Source organism: Manis pentadactyla, chromosome X (genome assembly GCF_030020395.1).
Source record: "Manis pentadactyla isolate mManPen7 chromosome X, mManPen7.hap1, whole genome shotgun sequence".
In the NCBI taxonomy this organism is placed as follows: domain Eukaryota; kingdom Metazoa; phylum Chordata; class Mammalia; order Pholidota; family Manidae; genus Manis; species Manis pentadactyla.
The window spans coordinates 40,690,816-40,713,697 of NC_080038.1; the positions used below are offsets into that span (position 1 = coordinate 40,690,816).

At 38.9% G+C, this 22,882-nt stretch overlaps 1 protein-coding gene and 1 long non-coding RNA gene across 2 annotated transcripts in view; one reads left to right on the forward strand and one right to left on the reverse strand.

Annotated features, from left to right (window-relative positions):
- Positions 1-22,882, forward strand: part of LOC130681863 (uncharacterized) — a 91,381-nt gene that overhangs the window by 22,721 nt on the left and 45,778 nt on the right. The window lies entirely within an intron of this gene.
- KRBOX4 (KRAB box domain containing 4) overlaps positions 4,550-22,882 on the reverse strand; it is a 58,262-nt gene continuing 39,929 nt past the window's right edge. Inside the window, exons 6-8 of the mRNA XM_057495509.1 lie at positions 8,945-11,209; positions 7,482-8,685; positions 4,550-5,061 (exon numbers count right to left, since the gene is read on the reverse strand). Of these exons, the coding sequence (XP_057351492.1) occupies positions 11,183-11,209 (27 nt within the window). The 3' untranslated portion in view covers positions 4,550-5,061; positions 7,482-8,685; positions 8,945-11,182. The remainder of the gene's footprint in view (positions 5,062-7,481; positions 8,686-8,944; positions 11,210-22,882) is intronic.

A 22,882-nucleotide genomic window follows, 5' to 3' on the forward strand; every position in this document is an offset into this window, starting at 1 on the left:
GCCTGGATTGCTATATACTTTCCTCTTAGAACAGCCTTCACTGCATACCACAGAAGTTGGGGCTTTTTGCTGTTGTCATTTGTCTCCATATATTGCTTGATCTGCGCTTTAATTTGGTCATTGATCCATTGATTATTTAGGAGCATGTTGTTAAGCCTCCATGTGTTTGTGAGCCTTTTTGTTTTCTATATACAATTTATTTCTAGTTTTATGCCTCTGTGGTCTGAGAAGTTGGTTGGTAGAATTTCAATCTTTTTGAATTTACTGAGGCTCTTTTTGTGGCCTAGTATGTGATCTATTCTGGAAAATGTTCCATGTGCACTTGAGAAGAATGTGTATCCTGCTGCTTTTGGGTGTATAGTTCTGTAGATGTCTGTTAGGTCCATCTGCTCTAGTGTGTTTTTCAGTGCCTGTGTGTCCTTAATTATTTTTTGTCTGGTGGATCTGTCCTTTGCAGTGAGTGGTGTGTTGAAGTCTCCTAGAATGAATACATTGCAATCTATTTCCTCCTTTAATTCTGTTAGTATTTGTTTCACATATGCTGGTGCTCCTGTATGGGGTGCATATACATTTATAATGGTTACATCTTCTTGTTGGACTGACCACTTTATCGTTATGTAATGTTCTTCTTTATCTCTTGTTACTTCCTTTGCTTTGAAGTCTATTTTGTCTCATACAAATACTGCAACACCTGCTTTTTTCTCCCTATTGTTTGCATGAAATATCTCTTGCCATCCCTTGACTTTTAGTCTGTGAATGTCTTTGAGTTTGAGGTGAGTCTCTTGTAAGCAGCATATCGATGGCTCTTGCTTTTTTATCCATTCTATTACTCTGTGTATTTTGATTGGTACACTCTGGGTGATTATTGAAAGATACGTACTTATTGCCATTGCAGGCTTCAGATTCGTGGTTACCAAAGGTTCAAGGTTAGCTTCTTTACTCTCTAACCATCTAACTTAGCTCTCTTATTAAGCTATTATAAACACCATCTGATGATTCTTTATTTCTCTCCCTTCTTATTCCTCCTCCTCCATTCTTCATATGTTTAGGTGTTTTATTCTGTACTCTTTTGTGTTTCCTTTGACTGCTTTTGTGTGTAGTTGATTTCATATTTTGCCTTTAGTTATAATTTGGTTGGTCTGCTTTCTTTGATGTGCTTTTATTTTCTCTTTTGACATCTATTTAGCCTTAGGAGTGCTTCCATCTAGAGCAGTCCCTTTAAAGTATTCTGTAGAGGTAGTTTGTGGAAGGCAAATTCCTCCACCTTTTGCTTGTCTGGGAATTGTTTAATCCATCCTTCATATTTAAATGATAATCGTGCTGGATACTGTATTCTTGGTTCAAGGCCCTTCTGTTTCATTGCATTAAATATATCATGCCATTCTCTTCTGGCCTGTAAGGTTTCTGTTGAGAAGTCTGATGACAGCCTGATGGGTTTTCCTTTGTAGGTGACCTTTGTTCTCTCTTTGGCTACCTTTAATACTCTGTCCTTGTCTTTGATTTTTGCCACTTTAATTATTATATGTCTTGGTGTTGTCCTTTTTGGGTCCCTTGTGTTGGGAGATCTGTGGGCTTCCATGTTCTGAGAGTCTATATCCTCCCCCATTTTGGGGACGTTTTCAGCAAGTATTTCTTCATAGACACTTTCTATTCCTTTTTTTCGCTCTTCTTCTTCTAGTACTCCTATAATGTGAATATTGTTCCATTTGGATTGGTCACATAGTTCTCTTAATATTCTTTCATTCCTGGAGATCCGTTTATCTCTCTCTGCCTCAGCTTCTCTGTATTCCTGTTCTCTGAGTTATATTCCATTAATGGTCTCCTGCACCTCATCCAGTCTGCTCTTAAGAACTTCCAGAGATTCTTTTATTTCTATATTCTCCCTCCTGACTTCATCCCTTAGCTCTTGCATACTTCTCTCCAGGTCCATCAGCATGGTTATGACCTTTATTTTGAATTCTTTTTCAAGAAAGTTGGTTAAATCTGTTTCCCCAGGCCCTCTCTACAATGTTATCTGGTTAATTCAGGACTGGACCAAATTCTTCTGCCTTTTCATGGCAATAGAGGTACTTGTAGGCAGGTGGTGTGTGTATCAGCTGGGAGAACAAGGTCCCTTCCTGCTTTCAGGTTGCCTTGCCCTTCTCCACTGCCTTTGTCGATTCCTCGCACACCAGGTGCAGCATCTGGGTTAATTCCCTGAGCTGCCACAGGCGGGGCCACCATCAGGGTAGCCCAGAGCCCTGCGGGGATTCACAGGCATGCTGGGTGTGCTCTCCTGTGAGAATGGCGCCCCTTCACACCTTGCTCCAGCTTACTCTGCCTGCGCCAGGCAGCTGCACACCGGCAGCAACCTCTGTGTCAGGTCCATGCAGCTGCACACAAAGAGGAGACTCTGGGCAGCTGCTGTGGGCACGTCGCTCTCTGGCTGCTCCACCGCTGTGGCCGGGCCACGCCCACCGGGGGAAAAAAATGGCAGGCTGTTTATCACCATGAGGGGCTTCAGAGCTGCATTGCCACCCAGGGGGCTAGAGCACCTGAATTTCCTCAGGATTCCCAGCCTGCTATGTTGAGTGTACCAGGACAATTCTATCCTGCTGTGAAGCCCCTGTCCCCTTAAGACTTTCATAAAGCACTCACTTTTCTTTTGTCCCTGGGGAGCTGGCTCCCAGGACCCACTCACAGATTTTACTTTTCCATTTCTCTAATATCCACTACAACATGTTATGTGTGTCTGCGCTCCCGGTGCAGATTACTAGGGCTGGTTATTTAGCACTCCTGGGCTTCCACTCCCTCTCCACTCCAACTCCTTTCCTCCCACCAGTGAGCTGGGGTGGCGGGAGTGCTGAGATACCACCGGGCCATGACTTGTATCTTACCCCCTTCGTGGGATGCTGAGTTCCCGCAGGTGTAGATGTAGCCTGGCTGTTTTACTGTATCCTCTGGTCTCTCTTTTAGGCATAGTTGTATTTGTTGTATTTTCAAAAATATATATCGTTCTGGGAGGAGATTTCCACTAGCCTACTCATGCCGCCATCTTGGCTCTAGTCTCAATTTTGTGAAACACAGTAGGAATTAGATGGATCCTATTTATCTTCCAAACATAACCTAAGTAAGACATTACATGGGAAATGAAGTGCTCAAAGCTTCTGGATTCCATTTTCTAGATGTATCACTTACTGCCTATAGGATCTTTATGTTTCTTTCTTTTTTTCACTATTCATAAATGAAGGACATAACCACTAAGTTCACATAGAAAAAGTAAGCCATTAACACATGATGTTTTCAGACATATTTGGGTCAAAAGTGTTAAACTACAGTCCTCGTATTATACACATAGCCCATTTTTTCTGTATATGTATGGAATTTCTAATTAAGTGAGGCCTTCAATTTTAACACTTTAAAAAAAATATACTGATTTATTTTCCCCAACCCTATGAAAAAAAATGACTGCACACTAAGAAAACATAAGCAAATATTTTAAAACTTGTACAATAGAAAATATAACTGTTTTCTAAATAACCAGCTCAAACTAAAGCCTTCAATATATTAGAAAAATATTATGGCAATATTTACAAAAACGTTAATGTGAAGTAGAGACAGCTATGTGTGTTATAAAGATAAATATTCTAAAGGGAAATATAATTTAATAATCACATTACTACACATTAGATTTGCCTTTTTATATTACATTCCTACTTAAATGGGAAAAAAGCTTATACTATTATGATCAGAATATATACATTTTTTCTACTCAGTCAACATACAAATACATAATATTTTCCTCCATTCTAAAATAATCACATCATGCAACCATATATTTTTTAAAATTTCATCTCATTCTGGTAGTCTGCTGCCCCTAATAGTAGGTATTTCATGGTCAGTCTCTTTTTTAGGGTCTACCATGTCTTTATACCTCTTCCCATGCTGTCTCTCTAAGTATGGGCCCCAGTTAGAAGCTGCTCTGCAGGAGCTTACAATGTGCTAAAGAGAGAAAAAAAGGAAAAAGAAATCTTGTTTTGGAACTTAAGGGCTATAATCTGGAAACAAGCAAATATCAAAAACTGAATTTTCATTTTAGAAAGTCCTTTCTTTGCTAACCAAAATGGAATTAAGAACCAAAAAATGAGTGAAAAGTGATCATCTAAATTCTCAATACACAGTTTATTAAAAAATGATACTCAAATTTAGCTAACTAGCATGAGGGTTCAGTGAGGATCTAAGCCAGTGTATACCTGCGAAGTTTCAAGAATCAAAGAAAGAGAACTCCAGGGTCCAACCACAGATCTCAATCCATTCATGAATGGGCTTGGTAATTGATTTAAAACCTGACTCCTCAGCCTGCTTGTCACTGTCCTAGTGAGATGTCGTAATCAACACCAGCCCCCTAGGCCTCCATGGGAGAAGGACGACTCAGCTCTAGGCTGGGTTCAAGATAATGTACTAGGCTTTCCCCAGTCTAAATACATTAGGACATGCATTATAATCAAAAAAGCTTTTAAAAGTAAAGATTACCAATATAAAGCAAAAATGTCATCTGCTCTGTGTCATCTTCAGGAACAGCTCAGTATAGGTGTAAACGTCATAACTTTTATGTGCTCAGTAAGCACTTTAATAGGGCCTGAGGATATAGCAAGCAAGACAAGACTGTTCCTTGAAGGAGCTTGTGGTCTAGTGCAGAGAGGCACAAACATATCCACAGTATATATAATACAGTGTTATGCACCTAGTAATGGATGATAGTCTCAGGTAGGTATAGAAGAAGCCTGGAGGAAGGAGTGATCAATTTGATCTTATGTTCATAATCTCATATTACCACCCTATGGGGAAATTAATTTTCACTTTGAATATAAGTACTTAATATAAAGCATAAATAAAATGAATTTAATGTGCTTACTTGAAAGATGTTCCCTTTAGCTTGAATTATTTTTACGATAGCCATAATTGGAATCCAGATAAAGTAGAAAATAATCATACACAGCCGAGAGCAACCCTCCAGTCAGGGTATGGACTTTCAGCGTAATCGGGTCTATGAAATTTCACTAGTGACCAGATCAAAATTGCCTGGGAAAGCAAAATATGAAAAGACAATGCTAAAGATGAGATTCAATTGCACTAGTGATTTTAACTGCACTAATGGTTACCAATTTATGCCACTCCTTAGAAAAAATGTATCAAAAACAATTGAAATGAAAATGCATGCAAGCAACCCAGAGAAGCAGGTAATAGCCAGAAGATAACAATACTAAATGAACCAGTCTAAATAACTTGTGTCTGGCTTTGAACAGATTCTCCCAAAATTAGCACCTCCACATATATGTCTATAAAAGATATAAATACTTGTCCAACATTTCAGCAAAACACTTTACCAAAAGATGTATCAGATTGAAAGCAAAATAATGTCTGAAATTTTCTTTTTGAACTTCTAACTTTCCTTTATAATTGCACGGTTTTATTCTGTGCCATAAACTAGCCCAGCATATTGATCCATTCAGAGAATGTGAAGTACCCTTTAGTGAACATGCTTTGCTCCTTATTAATTATTTTCACTGTACAGAGCACCCCTTACTCCACACCCAAAGCACACACACATTCACACCCACTACTGGTGCATATTTAGCAAAACACACTTTACTTCCAGCCTCTTAGAAAAAAGCAAGCCCAATGTATGCGTGGGTAAAATGGAGAAATCTGAGTCTTAATGCTGAAAGCACTTTAAAGCCAAATATTAAAAACGTTTTTTAAAAAAACCTTCTAGACGTGTTTCTGCATTAAAACTAATCACTTAGAAATCTGCAAAGCAAACAAAACAAAATCCCCAAATCACCTAGTAGTATCTCTAAATTTAGCTTTGGTTTTACTAAAATCAATGAGAAAATAGAATGTAAGAACCTTTATAAGATAGACAGTCAAGTTTAATTTTAGAATTAGATCAATTCACTAACTTAATTACAGCAATTTAACTGCATTTCACAATTACTGTAATCTTAAGAAACTACAAGAGAATGGATGGAATAGTGGAGTCTAATCTATATAACTTTATATAAAATAGACAATAACATATATCAGTTAATACTTTTGCATTTTAAAGTAAATCCAGTTGTCAAATTTATGTAATCAATGAAAATTAGCTAACTAAAATGTATAGTTAGATGTTCTAAATTGATAAGGAGCTTATTTTATTATGGAAACTTGTCAAATGAGGAAAATAATATTTAGTAGCTCTGTCAAAGTCATTTCACAAAATTATGGAGCCTCCAAATATTTTAATTCAGCACACCCAGTCCCCAACTACTCACTATTTGAAACTGACCTTCTAATGTTAAAAAAATAAAACATCCTCTAAAGACAAACATGATACTTCAGGTGTGAAGCAAATGCAAGATCAAATTCTTCAATGGCTTTTCTAGGAAAGCCTTGGAGGCATGGAGACAATGAGAGCCAAGGCACATCCTCTGTGAAGCTTTGCCACTTCCTCCCCAACCATTATCTCTAGTCAATAGGAATTCTCCAGCCTCTTCAGTGTTTGTCATTCCTCCAGCTACTGTCCTGAACTGTTATTTAAAGGTATCATGTCTATATGTCATGGGTTTCCAGCAAGACATCCTATTAACATAAACCACTGTCTGTATTGACACAGGTGAGTTTTCTTTCTCTTTCTGTCTCTCTGTCTCTCTGTCTCTCTGTCTCTCTCTCTCTCTCTCTGTCTCTCGGCAGAGGCCTTTATTTAGAGAGAAAGCGAGAGGACAGAGCAGGCTAGGAGGGGAGAGAGCCCCGGGGTGGTGCATTGTCTAGGGATACAAAGGGCTAGTGATGTACACCTGCTAAGTGGTAACTAATTGGGTTTTAAGATGCAATCTTATTTTCAAGATGGAATCGTTCCTGTTTTTACTACATTGTTTTGGGCTTGCTTGATGAGCATTTGGTCAGGAATAAGAGTGAAGCGTGGATCTTCTACCTTGCAGTGGTGAGCATGGGGTTCCATGAAATTATGAAGTTAGAGGCACACAGAGAGCATGTAAAGGAAGTAAGGAACGCCCCCTGCCTCACTCAAGAAGCCAGGGCGGCCTGAAAAAGCAGGCTAAAAGTCAAAGAGACAGAGAGAGACACACACACACTCCTCATAGATACCCGGTCAGGCTGTCAGGGTCTGATTTCAGACACACAGACCTATGAGAAGCCACTGAAGTGTAGCATCAGCCTAGACTCTCGCAATTGTCCGTGCTTTCCTTAGTCCCTCACATCCAAGGAGAGCCTCTGAAAGGGAATCCTGGCCTCCACTCAGATGACTTTCCAGGCTCCCAAGGGAGATGGGGGATATCACTGAGGGAGACGCAGGGGAACCTTTTGCTCGAGACTTTGAGATCAGCAGCCGGGCTCGTCCCATTTAAGTGGCTGACGAATGCCCGATTTTGAGTGCCATAGACAGCTTCCTTGTATATGGAGAGTGAAAGAAAAAGGCAGGCTCAGATGCCAATACTCACCTCTGAAGTTATCCCAGACGAGCCCCCAAAAATGATGCCGGGGTTCTTGTTCACGGAGTCGAAGGATGAACTTCGCAAACACTCAAAGTAAGAGAGAAAGGCAGAGGCTTTTATTTAGAGAAAAAGCAAGAGGATAGAGCTCCTGGCTCAGCCCAGGAGGGGCAAGAGAGATCCCCCAGGTGATTTTCTTTTAGTAATTTCAGATAGACTAAATGCCTCCATAAAACATGTGCAGTAAAACCTGAGTGTTGTTTCTTAGCTTTTATAGTTGTTGTTTCTATAGTTGTTATACTATAAATTAGTATATTTATTTATTTATTTATTTTCATTGTTTTACTGAAGTAGGTGACATACAGTATTATATTAGTTTCACGTGTACAACATAGTGATTAGTATATTTTGCAGTTAGCTTCTGGTGCAACTTCGTACCCTTTGACTGTTTCAGAAAAACCTAAAAAAAAGCCTGGACTGGATCACTGAAAGAAGAACCAAGCAGCACTCGGACATCTTGGGAGTGTTGAGGTTTTCATTTTACACCGGCAGGCTCAGAGGAGTCATCTCTCAAGGTCTAAGTCCGGAACAAAGTCAAGGGGAGTAATATGTATCTTTCTGCCTCCTTATCTGCAACATTTCTATGTGCACAGCAAGCAAGCAAGGGGGAGTAAATTTAGGGAGTGAGCTTAGGGATTGAGTGCCTGGCAGAGCGGGAATTAAGGGAATGTTCTGTTGCTTTTGCTGAGAAGCAGAAGGGAGCCACCTGGACTAGGTTGCTGTCCTTGTAAAGTTTTCCCTATCAAATGATCTATTTTTATTTATTCTATTGATAATTTTTAAGTATATAGGACATTTAAGCCTATAGGAGGCTGTTTATTTTCTCAAATGGTACCTGTTCCCTTAAAAATAACACTGCAAAGGTATTTTAATTTAGGCAAGTTGGAGGTGTCAGGCATAAAGCAAAAGGTGAAAATCATTAATTTGTGACATTAGTTTACCTTATGTGAATTATTTGCAATGGGAATTATTCTTCAAGTTTCTCTTAGAAATGTTTAGATGCATACATATTATTGACAGCAAACTCATGGCATATTAATATCTACAATCAAAAGGAGAGGCATAAGGACAAACCAGAAAGTTCTCCACCATAGCCAGAAAATCCATCTTTTTGCTACAATCATTTCTGTATCTTCAACAAATATGTTTCCTCCTAAAAAATAACAACAACAAAGAGTGCATTCACCCCTTGCTCAAGTTTTCCTCCCTTAATCATTGTGGCCCCAAATTATCTATCTGACTAAATATCTTGCTATAGCACAGCAAGGAAGCATACATCTTTAACTACATTTCATTCATAATATACTTTTGCCCAGTTATAGTATACTTTACCATTACAGTAAACATATGAAAAGGAATCAAACTAAATTATTTTAATAAAAGGTGTAGATAATTCTATAGTCACTATTTACCATAAATCCAGATGATTCCTATAAGTTCCAGTATAGCTGTAATCAAAATGCCCCATCCAGCACAGAAGTGGTCAATCAGATGAACCCAGTAAATTCCAGCCTACCAAAGAAATGTCAGTTACTTCTAAGTATACCTTTAATTATTTTTATGATTGATGAGGTATCCTAATTGAATCTATTAATTTGACTTTAATATATCCTCCTTGTCTTCAAAGGAATGTTTTCTAACATAAACACAAATGTGGCTTGAAATACCTCCAAAAGAATTCACCTTTCCTTCTATACTGAGTCACTGTAAAAAAACAAAAAGCATTCAGAATAGCTGATTATCAAAATGATGTGCATTGTCTATGGGCTCTGTAGTAGCTGCCAAGAAATAGTGTATTTTTGAAGTCTATAACTTCATTGTATTTGGGAAAATTGTCCATTATTGGGCTTCCTCCTGCTCTGCAAAATATACTTCCTATTGAAATTGTGTTACAATGGGAAAAAACCTGGGCTGAAACTCAGAAAACCTTGATCCAAGTTAGGTTTGCACTTGTCACTAAGCAGCCTCTTAAAACCTTGGTTTCCCCATTTAGATCATAAAATACGTTCAGACTAACGTTTTACTGATGAAAAAATACTACCTGACACACAACAGACCAAGGAGAAACAAAACCAAGCAACAGCCCAGCGTTATGGAAATCCTCACTTTCTTCAGTGAAGTAAATCCTAATTTATTTCACTTCGGGAAATAAATCTTGAATTGTTGTTGTAATCATTTCTTCAGAAAGGAAGAAATGACATGTTATATGTCAGCTCATTTGCTGATAGTTTTATTCAGAAAATTCAACTTCTATTAACCAGATTTACAAACACATGTTGGGTATATACTCTGGGCCCTCCTTGCTTTTAAAAATCCATGGGGTCCTCTCTCTTGGCAGTCACCACTTGTCAGTTCTGGCAAAAATCAAATGCAGCTCTATTTGTTGGTTTGAGAGTTGACTTTCTACTGACAGCTTTTCTGCAGTCATTGCATTCATAGGGTCTCTCTCTCATATGAATCCTCTGATGTTTAATCAGCGGTGACTTCTCACTGAAGGGTTTCCCACATTCATGGCATTTATAGGGTTTCTCTCCTGTGTGAGTTCTCTGACGGACAACAAGGGTTGACTTCTCTCCAAAGGCTTTACCACATCTTCTGCATCCATAAGGTTTCTCTCCTGTATGAGATCTATGATGGACAGAGAGATGTTATTTTCCACTGAAAGTCTTACCGCATATGCTGCCTTCATAGGGTTTCTCTCCTGTGTGACCTCTCTGATGAACAAAGAGGTGTGACTTTCCCCTGAAGCTTTTACCACATTTATTGCACTCATAAGGTTTCTCTTTTGTATGAGTTGTCTGATGTTTAATGGGGGTGGGCTTCTCATCAAAAGCTTTCCCATGTTTATTGCACTCAGTTTTCTCACCTGCATAAGTCCTTTGATGTGTAAGGATGGACTTACCACATTTGATGCCTTCATAAAATGCTTGTCTAATGTGTATTTCTTCACATCTAATAAAGTGGTATGAACTCTTAAAGGCTTTTGCACATTCACCAGGTACAAATGGTTTCTCTGCTGTATGAGTTCGCTGATGTTTAATGAGAGTTGATTGACTTCTGGATAAAGGTTTTCCCACATTTGCTGCACTCCTAGGACTTCTCCCCTGTATGGGTTCTCTGGTGTGCAATAAGGGTTGACTTCTGGCGGAAGCTTTTGGCACATTCACAGCATTCATAAGGTTTCTCTCCTGTATGAGTTCTTTGATGTACAACAAGGTTTGCTTTCTGGATGAACACTTTTCCACACTCACAACATTCATAGAGCTTCTCCCCAGTCTGAATTCTCTGACTCTCATTAAGGGTTTGCTTATGGTGGAGGGCTTTTTTATGTTGATTAGGCTCAAGTAATTTCTCTCCAGGTTGAGCTTTACCAAGATTAGAACAGAAGCATAATTTCCAATATATCCTACATTCATCATCTTTCTTTCTTACACAGCTTCTATTTTGACTAAGAAAGTTTAAATTAAGTTTTGAACACTTTCTTCATGAATAATATTTAAAGAGTCTTTGTCATATAGAAACAAGGTCTATGCTTGGATAAATGACTTTTCTGCATGCTCTGAATTCCTGGTCACCTTCATCCTTCAGTGATTCCTTATCTATGAATGCAGTTTTCCACAGAAGTTCATCTTGGCTTTCCTTGTGGTTATCTATCTGGTCATCAACATGCCAGAATTCTAGGAAAAAGACACAGTGAATCATCAGATTTGTAGATATGTCTACAGTTAACTCACAAATGCTCTGATGGGAGCTCCTGTCAATAGGACTTGAGCTGATGTGGATGGGCTCTTTCCATGCCCCACTACCACCACCTCCTCTGGCTGTAAATACGAAGAAATGTTGGCCCATATTTAACAAAAATAATTTAATATATATTCAAGCTCAAGATTAAGAAAAGACATTAGGTGGCAAACATGAAGTGGAAATTTAAAGTGATGTGTGAACAGAAACTGAGCTTGAGGATTTGCAGAATCCAGACCACAGGGAACAAATGTTCGGAAACTGGAATTTAATTTCCACTTAAAGTTGGAATTCACAAGGGACTTCCATGGTTGTTAAAAAGGAGCTAGAAAGACTCCCACTGGTCAAGGAAATTGGAAAGAAAGATACTATATATAAGGAAATCAAAAGCCTAATTCTCTAATCAATCCAAATGATTATTAGTATAGTACAAAGCTCACAAGCTGAAAAATTAACATAAAAATTAGGGCCTTTATTAGTTTCCTAGCAGTGGCAAACTTTCCAAAAGACATATTCCTATGTTTTTATAGCTTAGGGCTCACATAACTTTTATGGAAAACCAATTTTCACTGAAGAGTTCACCATAAATTAAAACTTCTCAAAGACATGAACCATCATGAGGAAATCAGCAGACACAGTTATGGATACTCCTGTTCCTAGAACTATAGTTAATAGAACAATCTGGCATTTTAAATAAATATATTTCATACATTCAAAGAAATAGGTAAGAACTAGACTATGGGGGAAAGAACAGGAAAATTTGAAAAAAAGAAGCAAATATAAATATGAAAGCTTATATAAGCATTATTAAGAAAACCTCCAAACAGAGACGTTTAACAGTAGACTAGCCATAAATACAGATTGATGAATTAGATGACAGATCTTGGGAAATCACCCAAAGTGTATCATAAAGGCTAACAAAATGGAAATATTGCAAGAGAAATGGCACAATGATAAATTCCAACATAGGTTTAATAGAAAATCCAAATGGAAAAAAACAGAGAAAAAGGGAAAGGGGGCAACATACCAAGAAAGGGGTTAACAGAGCAGCCCTGAGACTGATAGACTTCAAAAAGCCAGATTGCAATCTTGGCCCTTGGCTGGCATCTAGGAATTTGGAGTTCAGGAATGTCTCCACCATTTCCTAACTGATAAGACTGCTTATATACACAATATGATTTGTGCTGAATATTTGCTTTCCTTCCTGGAGTCTGGAATTTTGATATGTCCTAGACAGAGCTTGTATATGTGACCAACCAATAAAAACTGAGGACGCTGAGTCTCTAATGGGCTTTCCTAGGCATAAACATCACACACATGTTGCTGCATTCTCACTGCTGGGAGAACTGTGTCCCATGTGACCTAGGTAGGAGGGAAAGAGCATAAGAAACCCTGTACATGGATTCCTCCCAACTCTGCTAGTGTCTTTTCCTCTTATAATTGTTATATATTTTTACTACATTGTTGTGAGAAATTATAGCTATAAATACAACTATATGCCGAGTCCCACAAATCCTGGAGAATTTCTGAATGTGGTAGTGGTTTGGAGTCCCCTGACCTAGGCACTATTTGGAAAGACAATGGCGGTAGTTTTCTAGAATGGAAGAAAGGCATACATGCTACCGTAGATCATCCAGAGTCCCAAGTGTGATAAGTAAAAGCAAATATGTATCTAGACACGCTTCAGTGCAACCACAAGACTTGAAAATTAAGAAGTATTGAAAGCTACCACAGAGAAATTTAAAAATCACCTATGAAGAAACAACTAGATCAATATTAGACTTCATCAGCAAAGAAAAGCAGCCAAAAGATTAAACAATATTTTAAAAGTCCTGAGAGAGGCTGTCATCTTAGAACTCTATGCACAGATTGTCACAATGAAAGATGACAAAATAAAGATGTTTTGGAGCAAAAAAAGAGAGAATTTGCCACCCACAAACCTGACTAGGAAGAAGCTTGATACTTTATTTTTTCAGGAGGAAAACAACCAAAGGGAAAAAAGGTGGGGGTGGGGATAAAGAAAAAGCAGGATATATAGAAGATACAATAAAAGAAGAAATACTAACATATAATAGTAATACTGTGATACATATATAATAACCCCATTAATTAAAGGCCAGCCATATTAAACTGTATTTTTGAAAATCAGCTATATGTTTTCAAAAGACAATTAGAGAAAAGTGGGGGAGAAATGTTGAATATAAAATTATGAAAAGAGATATACCTGGTACTTAACCAAAAGAAAAGTGGCAAAACAATGCATATGTTATATGAAAGAATGAGCCTATGTTAAATACAAATGAGGACAGAATACAAGAATATTATAAAGCAATTTCATTTACATAGAAGCAAAACTCAGCAAAACTCTTAAACATACAAGGTAAACTGATTCTACTTATGAGAGAGAAAAGGCAATACACCTAATAATGTTGAAAAGTGTACATAACCCACTTGTACTTATACAACAGAAAAGTTTTACAAATAGGAATCAGGATATGTGTTGAAGAATGGCAACAAAATATTAGAAACAACCAAATGTCCATCAATAGAGGTATGCTTTAATGACCTGTGATCCTCAGATGCTGGAATGCTATAGGAGTTAAAATGAATGACCTAAATGTAGTGTATCAGCATAGACAAAGCTCAAAGCACAATGCTGAATACAGAGTTATAGAGACTCCTACAGTTCAAGTGCACTCATCTGGTAAATTTACAAAAGAAATCCTATATTGCTTATACATGCAAATATATATAGTAAAAGTATAAAACACGGATTAGAAGGATACTCACCAAAGTCATGATATTGTTTTCCTGAGGAGGGAATGAGGGGAGCAGGACTCAGGAAAGGAAAAGGGGAGCTCATCTTGATTTCTAAACCTCTATTTATTTTATTTAAAAAAATCTACCACCACCAAATACCAAAATGTTAACATTTGCTAATTCTAAGAGGTAAATACAAGGGTATTGTTATGATTATGATTTTCTGTACTTATCTGCAGTATTAAGTGAAATGCCTTAAGGCAGGACTTCTGGAACAGCAGAGAGAGGACCTCAGCAACTCCTCTCTCCTATAAAAGCAAAATTATCAAAATCCATCATTTCAGGACTTTGGAAACTAACCAAAGGCATACAATAAATTAAAAAGCACTTATTCAGAAGAACCAGTGAACCTCAGTAGGAATAGCCACATCTGTGGTGTTTCACTTGGTACTACTCACGTATTCCCTTCCCCCAACTCCATGGTCCCCCAACTCTGGGTCTGTAAGCCATGAAAACTGGCAGTCCCATGGCAACCCCAGGAGCTGACCTGTTTTGGTACTCCACCAAGAGCCCCACCCCCAGACTGTTGTCACTATTTGACCTAACTTGGAGCTCAGCTGCAAGAAAGAAAGGAAACTACACTTGACCCGTGAACAACTCAGGTTTGAAAACTGCACGGATCCACTTATACACAGGTTTTTCTCAATAAATATATTGGGAACTTTTTGGAAATTTGTGATAATTTGGAAAAATATTTTATTCTAACTTACTTTATTGTAAGAATATAGTATATAATACATAAAACATACAAAATATGTGTTAATTGACCATTTATGTTATCAGTAAGGCTTGCAGTCAACAGTAGGCTGTTAGTAGTTGTTTTGGGGGAGTCAAAAGTTATATGTGGATTTTTGACTGCACGGCAGGGGGCAGTGCCCCTAATCCCCATGTTGTTCAAGGGTAAACTGTATATGGTAACTCAAATACTTGCAAAGAAATAAGAGCCCCAGTAAAGGTAACATGCAGTCAAGTGTTAACACAGGAGGTCTGGGTCCTGGCTGAAGTCCAGGAACTTGGCTTTTGGCATAATCCCTATGTTGATAAAAGTACTTTGCCTGCTTGGGGCGCTGAACTCCTGTTATTCTTCTGAGAGTTTAGATGCTTGACCATTAGTGGCCAATGATGTTTTGGCCTGAGGTGCCTGTTTTTAGCACAACATTTTGGAATCTCCCACAAAGTGAAAGGGGATTTTTTAAAAGCCTTGCTTGCCACTTGGACTTGAAATGCAGCTGTCCAGCCCTGCCACAACTTGGCTCTGCATGAGAAGGAACAACTGTCCCTGCAGGGGTTTATCTCCTACCAAGTGCCCAGAAATACTGGAGAAAATGATCCCTTATCATGGCACCCAGAGAAATATTAGACAGTATGAGATAAAGAGGAAAAATCTTATAAGCTAACAGACAGAAAAAAGTTGGCATGAAATATTAATAATCAGAATAGATTCAGAGTTCTCAAAAGGAACGCTGAAATCAAAAGACAATGGAGCAGTGCCTTCAAAAGTCTGAGGGAAAGAAATGTTCATCCTAGAACTCTACTCCAAGCTCAACTCTCCATCGAGGATGAGGATATAACAAACACTTTAAGATATCCAAAAATCTCAAAAAATTTACCTCCCACGGACCTCCACTCTTTGTTAAGTACTAGAAGAATGTGCTCCAATGAAATGTGGAAGAAGGCATGGCACAAAGCAAACTGAAAATTCAACAGTGCAGAACATGGAAGGAATCCCCAGAACGATGGTAAATAGTAACATTGGGATGGCAGCTGTGCAAGCAGGAATGAGAACAGTCCACTGAGAAGGGAGCGGATCAGATGGCTCCAGACAAACTCAAGGGTATGATATGGATAAGACACTTGATAGCTCTGGAAGCATTCAGAGTCACTCTAGACAGAGGATCATGATGGAGTGTTTAAGTTTAACTGATGTTAAGTACATAGAGAAAGGAGCAAATTAAAGAAATAAAACAATTATTAACCAAAGGAAACAAGGTATGCAGGAAAGGTAAATTAATCATAGATTACTATGCAGTTTGGCTGTGCAGTGCTTATACAGTCATAATGTTGTAAATGATAGTCCTGAAGGAAACCAAATTTACAGTATAATCATACTGGGAACATGGATTGACAAGAAGTCTGTGTGTGTGTGTAAGCATGTGAGTGGCAGGAGCAATGAAGTGAGCTCAATCTTAATCTTCCATAGCAGAAAATTCTAAATAATTTTTGTAAGATATATGTAAATTATAAAGAATAGTGATACCAAAACACATCTCATATCCACTATCAACAAACAAATTACTGTTACCTTGCTCATGAGCCCATTTCATTCTCTTTCTTCTCAAATAATTACTATCCTGAATGTTATGTTTATCATGCCCTTGACTTTTTTTTAAATTGTTGTTGACATAGATGTATTAGTTTCAGGGATACAACATAGTGATTCAACCATTATTTGCATTACCAAATGCTCACCATGATAAGTAAGTATTGTGACCATCTGTCACCAAAGTTATTACAACATTAACTATATTCCTCATGCTGACTTTTATCCCCAGTGACTTACTTATTTTATAATTGGAAATTTGTACCTCTTAATCCCCTTCAAGAATTATTTTGCCCATCTGCCTGCACTACCCACCCCTATGACAATCGCCAGTTTGCTTTCCATATTTATGAGTCTTTCTGTTTCGTTTTGTTTTTCAGATTCCAAATATAAGTGAAATCATATGGTATTTGTCAGCCTTATTTCACTTAGTATAATGCCTTCTAGGTCCATCCATGTTGCCACAAATGGTAATATTTCATTCTTTTTTATGCCTGAGTAATATTCCATTGTGTGTATGTATATCTTCTTTATCCATTCATCTGTTGATGGGCACTCAGGTTGCTTTCACATATTGGCTATTGTAAATAATACTGCAATAAACACAAAAGTGCATATAACTATATAGATTAGTGTTTTCATTTTCTTCAGGTAAATACCCTGAAGTGGAATTACTGGATTGTGTATTTCTGTTTTTAATTTTTTGAGGAACCTCCATAGTGTTTTCTATAGTGGCTGCTCCAATTTATATCCCCACCAGCAGCATAAGAGGGTTCCCTTTTCTCCACATCTTCGCCAACACATGTTATTTCTCATCTTTTGGATAGCGGCCATTATGACTGGTGTGAGGTGATATCTCACTGTGGTTTTGACTTGTATTTCCATGATGACTAGTTATGTGGAGCATCTTTTCATGTGTCTCTTGGCCATTCATATATCTTCTCTGGAGCCCATGACTTTCTTTATACTTTTACCACATTTATTTTATTCATTAAACTTCAGGCATAATTTACTTTGATTTAGTAAAAAAAGGTTTCATTTCTTTCAAAGAGATATTGCCCTAAGTCAGTAAATTTGAAATCTCAGCAGAAACATAACTGTCTAGAAAAATGACCAAACTTGACAGAAAATACAGAAAGTGTGAATAAATCAGTAATTATTTTAAATATTATAAAATTCACTCTGTAGAGGAACTAAGATGGTGGTGTGAGTAGGGAGGTGGAAATCTCCTCCCAAAACCATATATATTTTGGAAAATACAACAAATAAAAATATTCCTAAACTTGACACCAGTGGATACAGTACAACAGCCAGGCTACATCTACATTTGGGAGAACTCAGCACCTCACGAAGGGGGTAAGATACAAGATACAAGCCATGGCCCAGTGGGACCCGAGCGCTCCCCCCCTACCCCAGCTCCAAGTGGGAGGAAAAGAGTCAGAGCAAGGAGGGAGTGGAAGCACAGGACTGCTAAATGACCATCTCTAGTAATCCACACCAGGAGCGCAGTCACACATTGCATGGTATGCTGGATATTAGAGAAATGGAAAAGTAAAATCTGCGCGCGGGTCCCCACAGCTGGCTCCCCTGGGAAAAAAGAAAAGCAAGTGCTTTTTGAAAGTCTTAAAGGGACAAGGCATCACAGCTGGATGGAAGCATCCCGGCACACTCAAATCAGCAGGCTGGGAATTCTGAGCAACTTCAAGCGCCCCAGCCCCCTGGGTGGCAACACACCCCTGAAGCCCCTCACAGTGATAAGCAGCCTGCCAGGCGTTCCCCTGGCCAGTGTGACCCAGACACAGCAGCCGAGCAGCCAGAGAGTAGCCGCACCCACAGCAATCACCCAGAATGTCCTCTCATCGTGCAGCCGCCCGGGCTAGAAACAGAGGCCACCACCGGTGCACAGCTGCCCGGCACAAGCAGAGGAAACTGGGATAAAGTGTGAAGGGGCAACGTTCTCACAGGAGAGCACACCCGGCATGATTGCCACTCCCTACAGGGCTCTGGGCAAGCCGGACGGTGACCCCGCCCATGGCATCTTAGGGGATTAATCCGCAGGCTGCTCCCGGTGTGCAGGTAACTTACACAGTCAGTGGAGAAGGGCAAGGTGACCAGCAAGCAGGAAAGGACTTTGTTCTCCCAACTGACACAAGCACTACTTGCCTACAGCTACCTCTATCACCATGAAAAGGCAGAAGAATTTGGTTCAGTCCAGAATTACCCTGACAACCATGGAGTGAGGGTCTGGGAAGATAGATTTAACAAATCTTCCTGAAAAAGAATTCAAAATAAAGGTCAGAACCATACTGATGGACATGGAGAGAAAAATGCAAGAGTTAAAGGATCAAGTTGGGAGGGAGAATACAGAAATAAAACAATCTCTAGAAGGACTTAACAGCAGATTGGATGACATGCAAGAGGCCATTAACTGAATAGAAATCAGAGAACAGGAACACAGAGAAGCTGAGGTAGAGAGAGATAAAAGGATCTCCAGGGATGAAAGAATATTAAGAGAACTATGCGACCAATCCAAATGGAACAATATTCGCATTATAGGAGTACCAGAAGAAGAAGAAGAGAGAGAAAGGGATAGAAAGTGTCTTTGAGGAGGTAATTGCTGAAAACCTCCCCAATATGGGGAAGGAGATAGTCTCTCAGACCATGGAAGCCCACAGAACTCCCAACACAAGGGACCCAAGGAGGACAAGACCAAGACACATAATAATTAAAATGGCAAAGATCAAAGACAAGGACAGAGTATTAAAGGCAGACAGAGAGAAAAAAAAAAGGTCACCTACAAAGGAAAACCCATCAGGCTATCATCAGACTTCTCAACAGAAACTTAACAGGCCAGAAGAGAATGGCATGATATATTTAATGCAATGAAACAGAAGGGCCTTGAACCAAGAATACTGTACCTGCACGATTATCATTTAAATATGAAGGAGGAATTAAACAATTCCCAGAGAAGCAAAAGTTGAGGGAATTTGCCTCCAACAAACCACCTCTACAGGATATTTAAAAGGGACTGCTCTAGAAGGAAGGACACCTAAAGCTAAAAAGATGTTAAGAGAGAAAACAAAATCACATCAAAGAAAGCAGACCAACCAAATACTAACTAAAGGCAAAACATAAAATCAACTACTCACAAAAGCAGTCAAAGGAAAAAAAAAGAGTACAGAATAAAATACCTAACATATAACGAATGGAGGAGGAGGAATACGAAGGGAGAGAAATAAAGAATCATCAGACTGTGTTTATAATAGCTTAATAAGCAAGTTAAGTTAGATGGTTAGATAGTAAAGAAGCTACCCTTGAACCTTTGGTAACCATGAATCTAAAGATTGCAATGGCAATAAGTATATATCTTTCAATAATCACTCTAAATGTAAATGGACTGAAGGCACCAATCAAAAGACACAGAGTAACAGAATGGATGAAAAAGCAAGAGCCATCTATATGCTGCTTACAAGAAACTCACCTCAAACCCAAAGACATACACAGACTAAAAATCAAGGAATGGAAAAAGACATTTCATGCAAACAATAGGGAGAAAAAAGCAGGTGTTGCAGTACTTGTATCAGACAAAATAGACTTCAAAACAAAGAAAGTAACAAGAGATAAAGAAGAACATTACATAATGATAAAGGGCTCAGTCGAAAAAGAGGATATAACCATTATAAATATAAATACAGGAGCACCAACATATGTGAAACAAATACTAACAGAATTAAAGGAGGAAACAGAATGCAATGCATTCGTTCTAGGAGACTTCAACACACCACACACTCCAAAGGACAGATCCACCAGACAGAAAATAAGTAAAGACACAGAGGCACTGAACAACACACTAGAACAGATGGACTTAACAGACATCTACAGAACTCTACACCCAAAAGCAGCAGGATACACATTCTTCTCAAGTGCACATGGAACATTTTCCAGAATAGACCACATGCTAGGCCACAAAAAGAGCCCCAGTAAATTAAAAAAGATGAATATTCTACCAACCAACTTCTCAAACCACAAAGGCATAAAACTATAAATAAATTGTACAAAGAAAACAAAAAGGCTCACAAACACATGGAGGCTTAACAACATGCTCCTAAGTAATCAATGGATCAATGATGAAATTAAAACAGAGATCAAGCAATATATGGAGAAAATGACAACACCACCACAAAGACCCAACTTCTGTGGGACACAGTGAAGGCAGTTATAAGAGGAAAGTATATAGCAATCCGGGCCTATTTAAAGAAGGAAGAACAATCCCAAATGAATAGTCTAAAGTTACAATTATTGAAACTGTAAAAGGAAGAACAAATGAGGACCAAAATCAGCAGAAAGAGGGACATAATAAATATCAGAGAAAAAATAAATAAAATTGAGAAGAATAAAATGATAGAAAAAAATCAATGAAACCAAGAGCTGGTCCATTGAGAAAATAAACAAAATAGATAAGCCCCTAACCAGACTTACTAAGAGAAAAGGAGAATCTAAACACATCAACAGAATCAGAAATGAGAAAGGAAAAATCACAAGGGACCCCACAGAAATACAAAAAATTATTAGAGAATACTATGAAAATCCATATGCTAACAAGCTAGAAAACCTACAAGAAATGGACAAATTCCTAGAAAAATATAACCTTCCAATACTGACCAAGGAAGAAACAGAAAATCTAAACAGACCAATTACCAGCAATAAAATTAAATCTGTAATCAAAAAACAACCCAAGAACAAAACCCCTGGCCCAGATGGAATTACAGATGAATTTTATCAGACATATAGTGAAGACATAATACCCATTCTCCTTAAAGTTTTCCAAAAAATAGAAGAGGAGGGAATACTTCCAAACTGATTCTATAAAGGCAGCATCATTCTAACACCAAAACCAAGCAACGACTCCAGAAAAAAAACAACTTACAGACCAATATCCCTGATTAACATAGATGCAAAAATACTCAACAAAATATTAGCAAACTGAATTCAAAAATACATCAAGAGGATCATATACCATGAAGAAGTGGGACTCATCTCAGGGATGCAAGGATGGTACAACATTCAAAAATCTATCAACATCATCCACCACATCAACAAAAAGAAGGACAAAAACCACATGATCATTTCCATAGATGCTGAAAAGCATTCAACAAAATTCAACATCCATTCATGATAAAAACTCTCAACAAAATGGGTATAGAGGGGGACAGAGGCGAGATGGTGGCATGAGTAGGACAATGGGAATCTCCTCCCAAAAACATATGTATTTTTGAAAATACAACAAATACAACTATCCCTAAAAGAGAGACCAGAAGACACAGGACAACAGCCAGACTACATCCACACCTGTGAGAACCCAGCGCCTGGTGAAAGGGGCAAGATACAAGCTGCAGCCCAGCAGGACCCAAGGCGCCTCACCCCAGCTCCTGGCAGGAGGAGAGGAGTCAGAGCAGGGAGGGAGAGGGAGCCCAGGACTGCTAAACACCCAGCCCTAGCCATCCGCACCACAGCGCAGACACACAGTGCATGCGTGGGGTGCTGGAAACTAGGGTAGCAGTACAGTAAGACCTGTGAGAGGGTCCCGCAGCCAGTGCCCCTGGGACAAAGAAAAGTGAGTGCTTTTTCAAAGTCTTAAAGGGACCGGGACCCCACAGCTGGATGGAAGCATCTGGGGTCACAGTCCAGCAGCTGGAAATTCCAGAGAACTCCAGGCGAACTAACCCCCTGGGCAACACATCTGAGACCCCTCATGGAGGTAAACAGCCAAACAGCCCCCCGTCCATTACCCCTACGGGGCCCCACCATAGCAGAGGAGCAGCCTGAGGCTGGCCATGCCCACAGCAAGGGAGCTTCCTCCATACCGGCCGGGCAAGATAAAGAGACCCAGTCTACACGCAATTGACCAACACAAGCCACTAGGAGTCGCAGTTGTCCCAGTAAGGAAAGGCCAGGAGCAAGTAGAAAGAGTCTTGGCTCTCCCAGCTGACAGATGAGTCAATAGAATACCACTGCACCTATCAACATGAAAAGGCAAAAAAATTTGATCCAGACAAGACTAACCCAGACATCTTCAACATCTTCTACATCTTCCCCTGAGAAGGAACCTGGGGAGATAGATTTAACCAATCTTCTTGAAAAAGAATTCAAAAAAAAAGTCATAACCATGCTGATGGACTTGCAGAGAAATATGCAAGAACTAAGGAGGGAGAATACAGAAATAAAACAATCTCTGGAAGGACTTCAAAGCAGAATGGACAAGATGCAAGAGACCATTAATGGACTAGAAAACAGAACAGGAACACAGAGAAGCTGATGCAGAGAGAGATAAAAGGATCTCCAGGAATGAAAGAATATTAAGAGAACTTTGTGACCAATCGAAATGGAACAATATCCTCATTATAGGGGTACCAGAAGAAGAAGAAGAGAGAGAAAGGGACAAAAAGTGTCCTTGAAGAAATAATTGCTG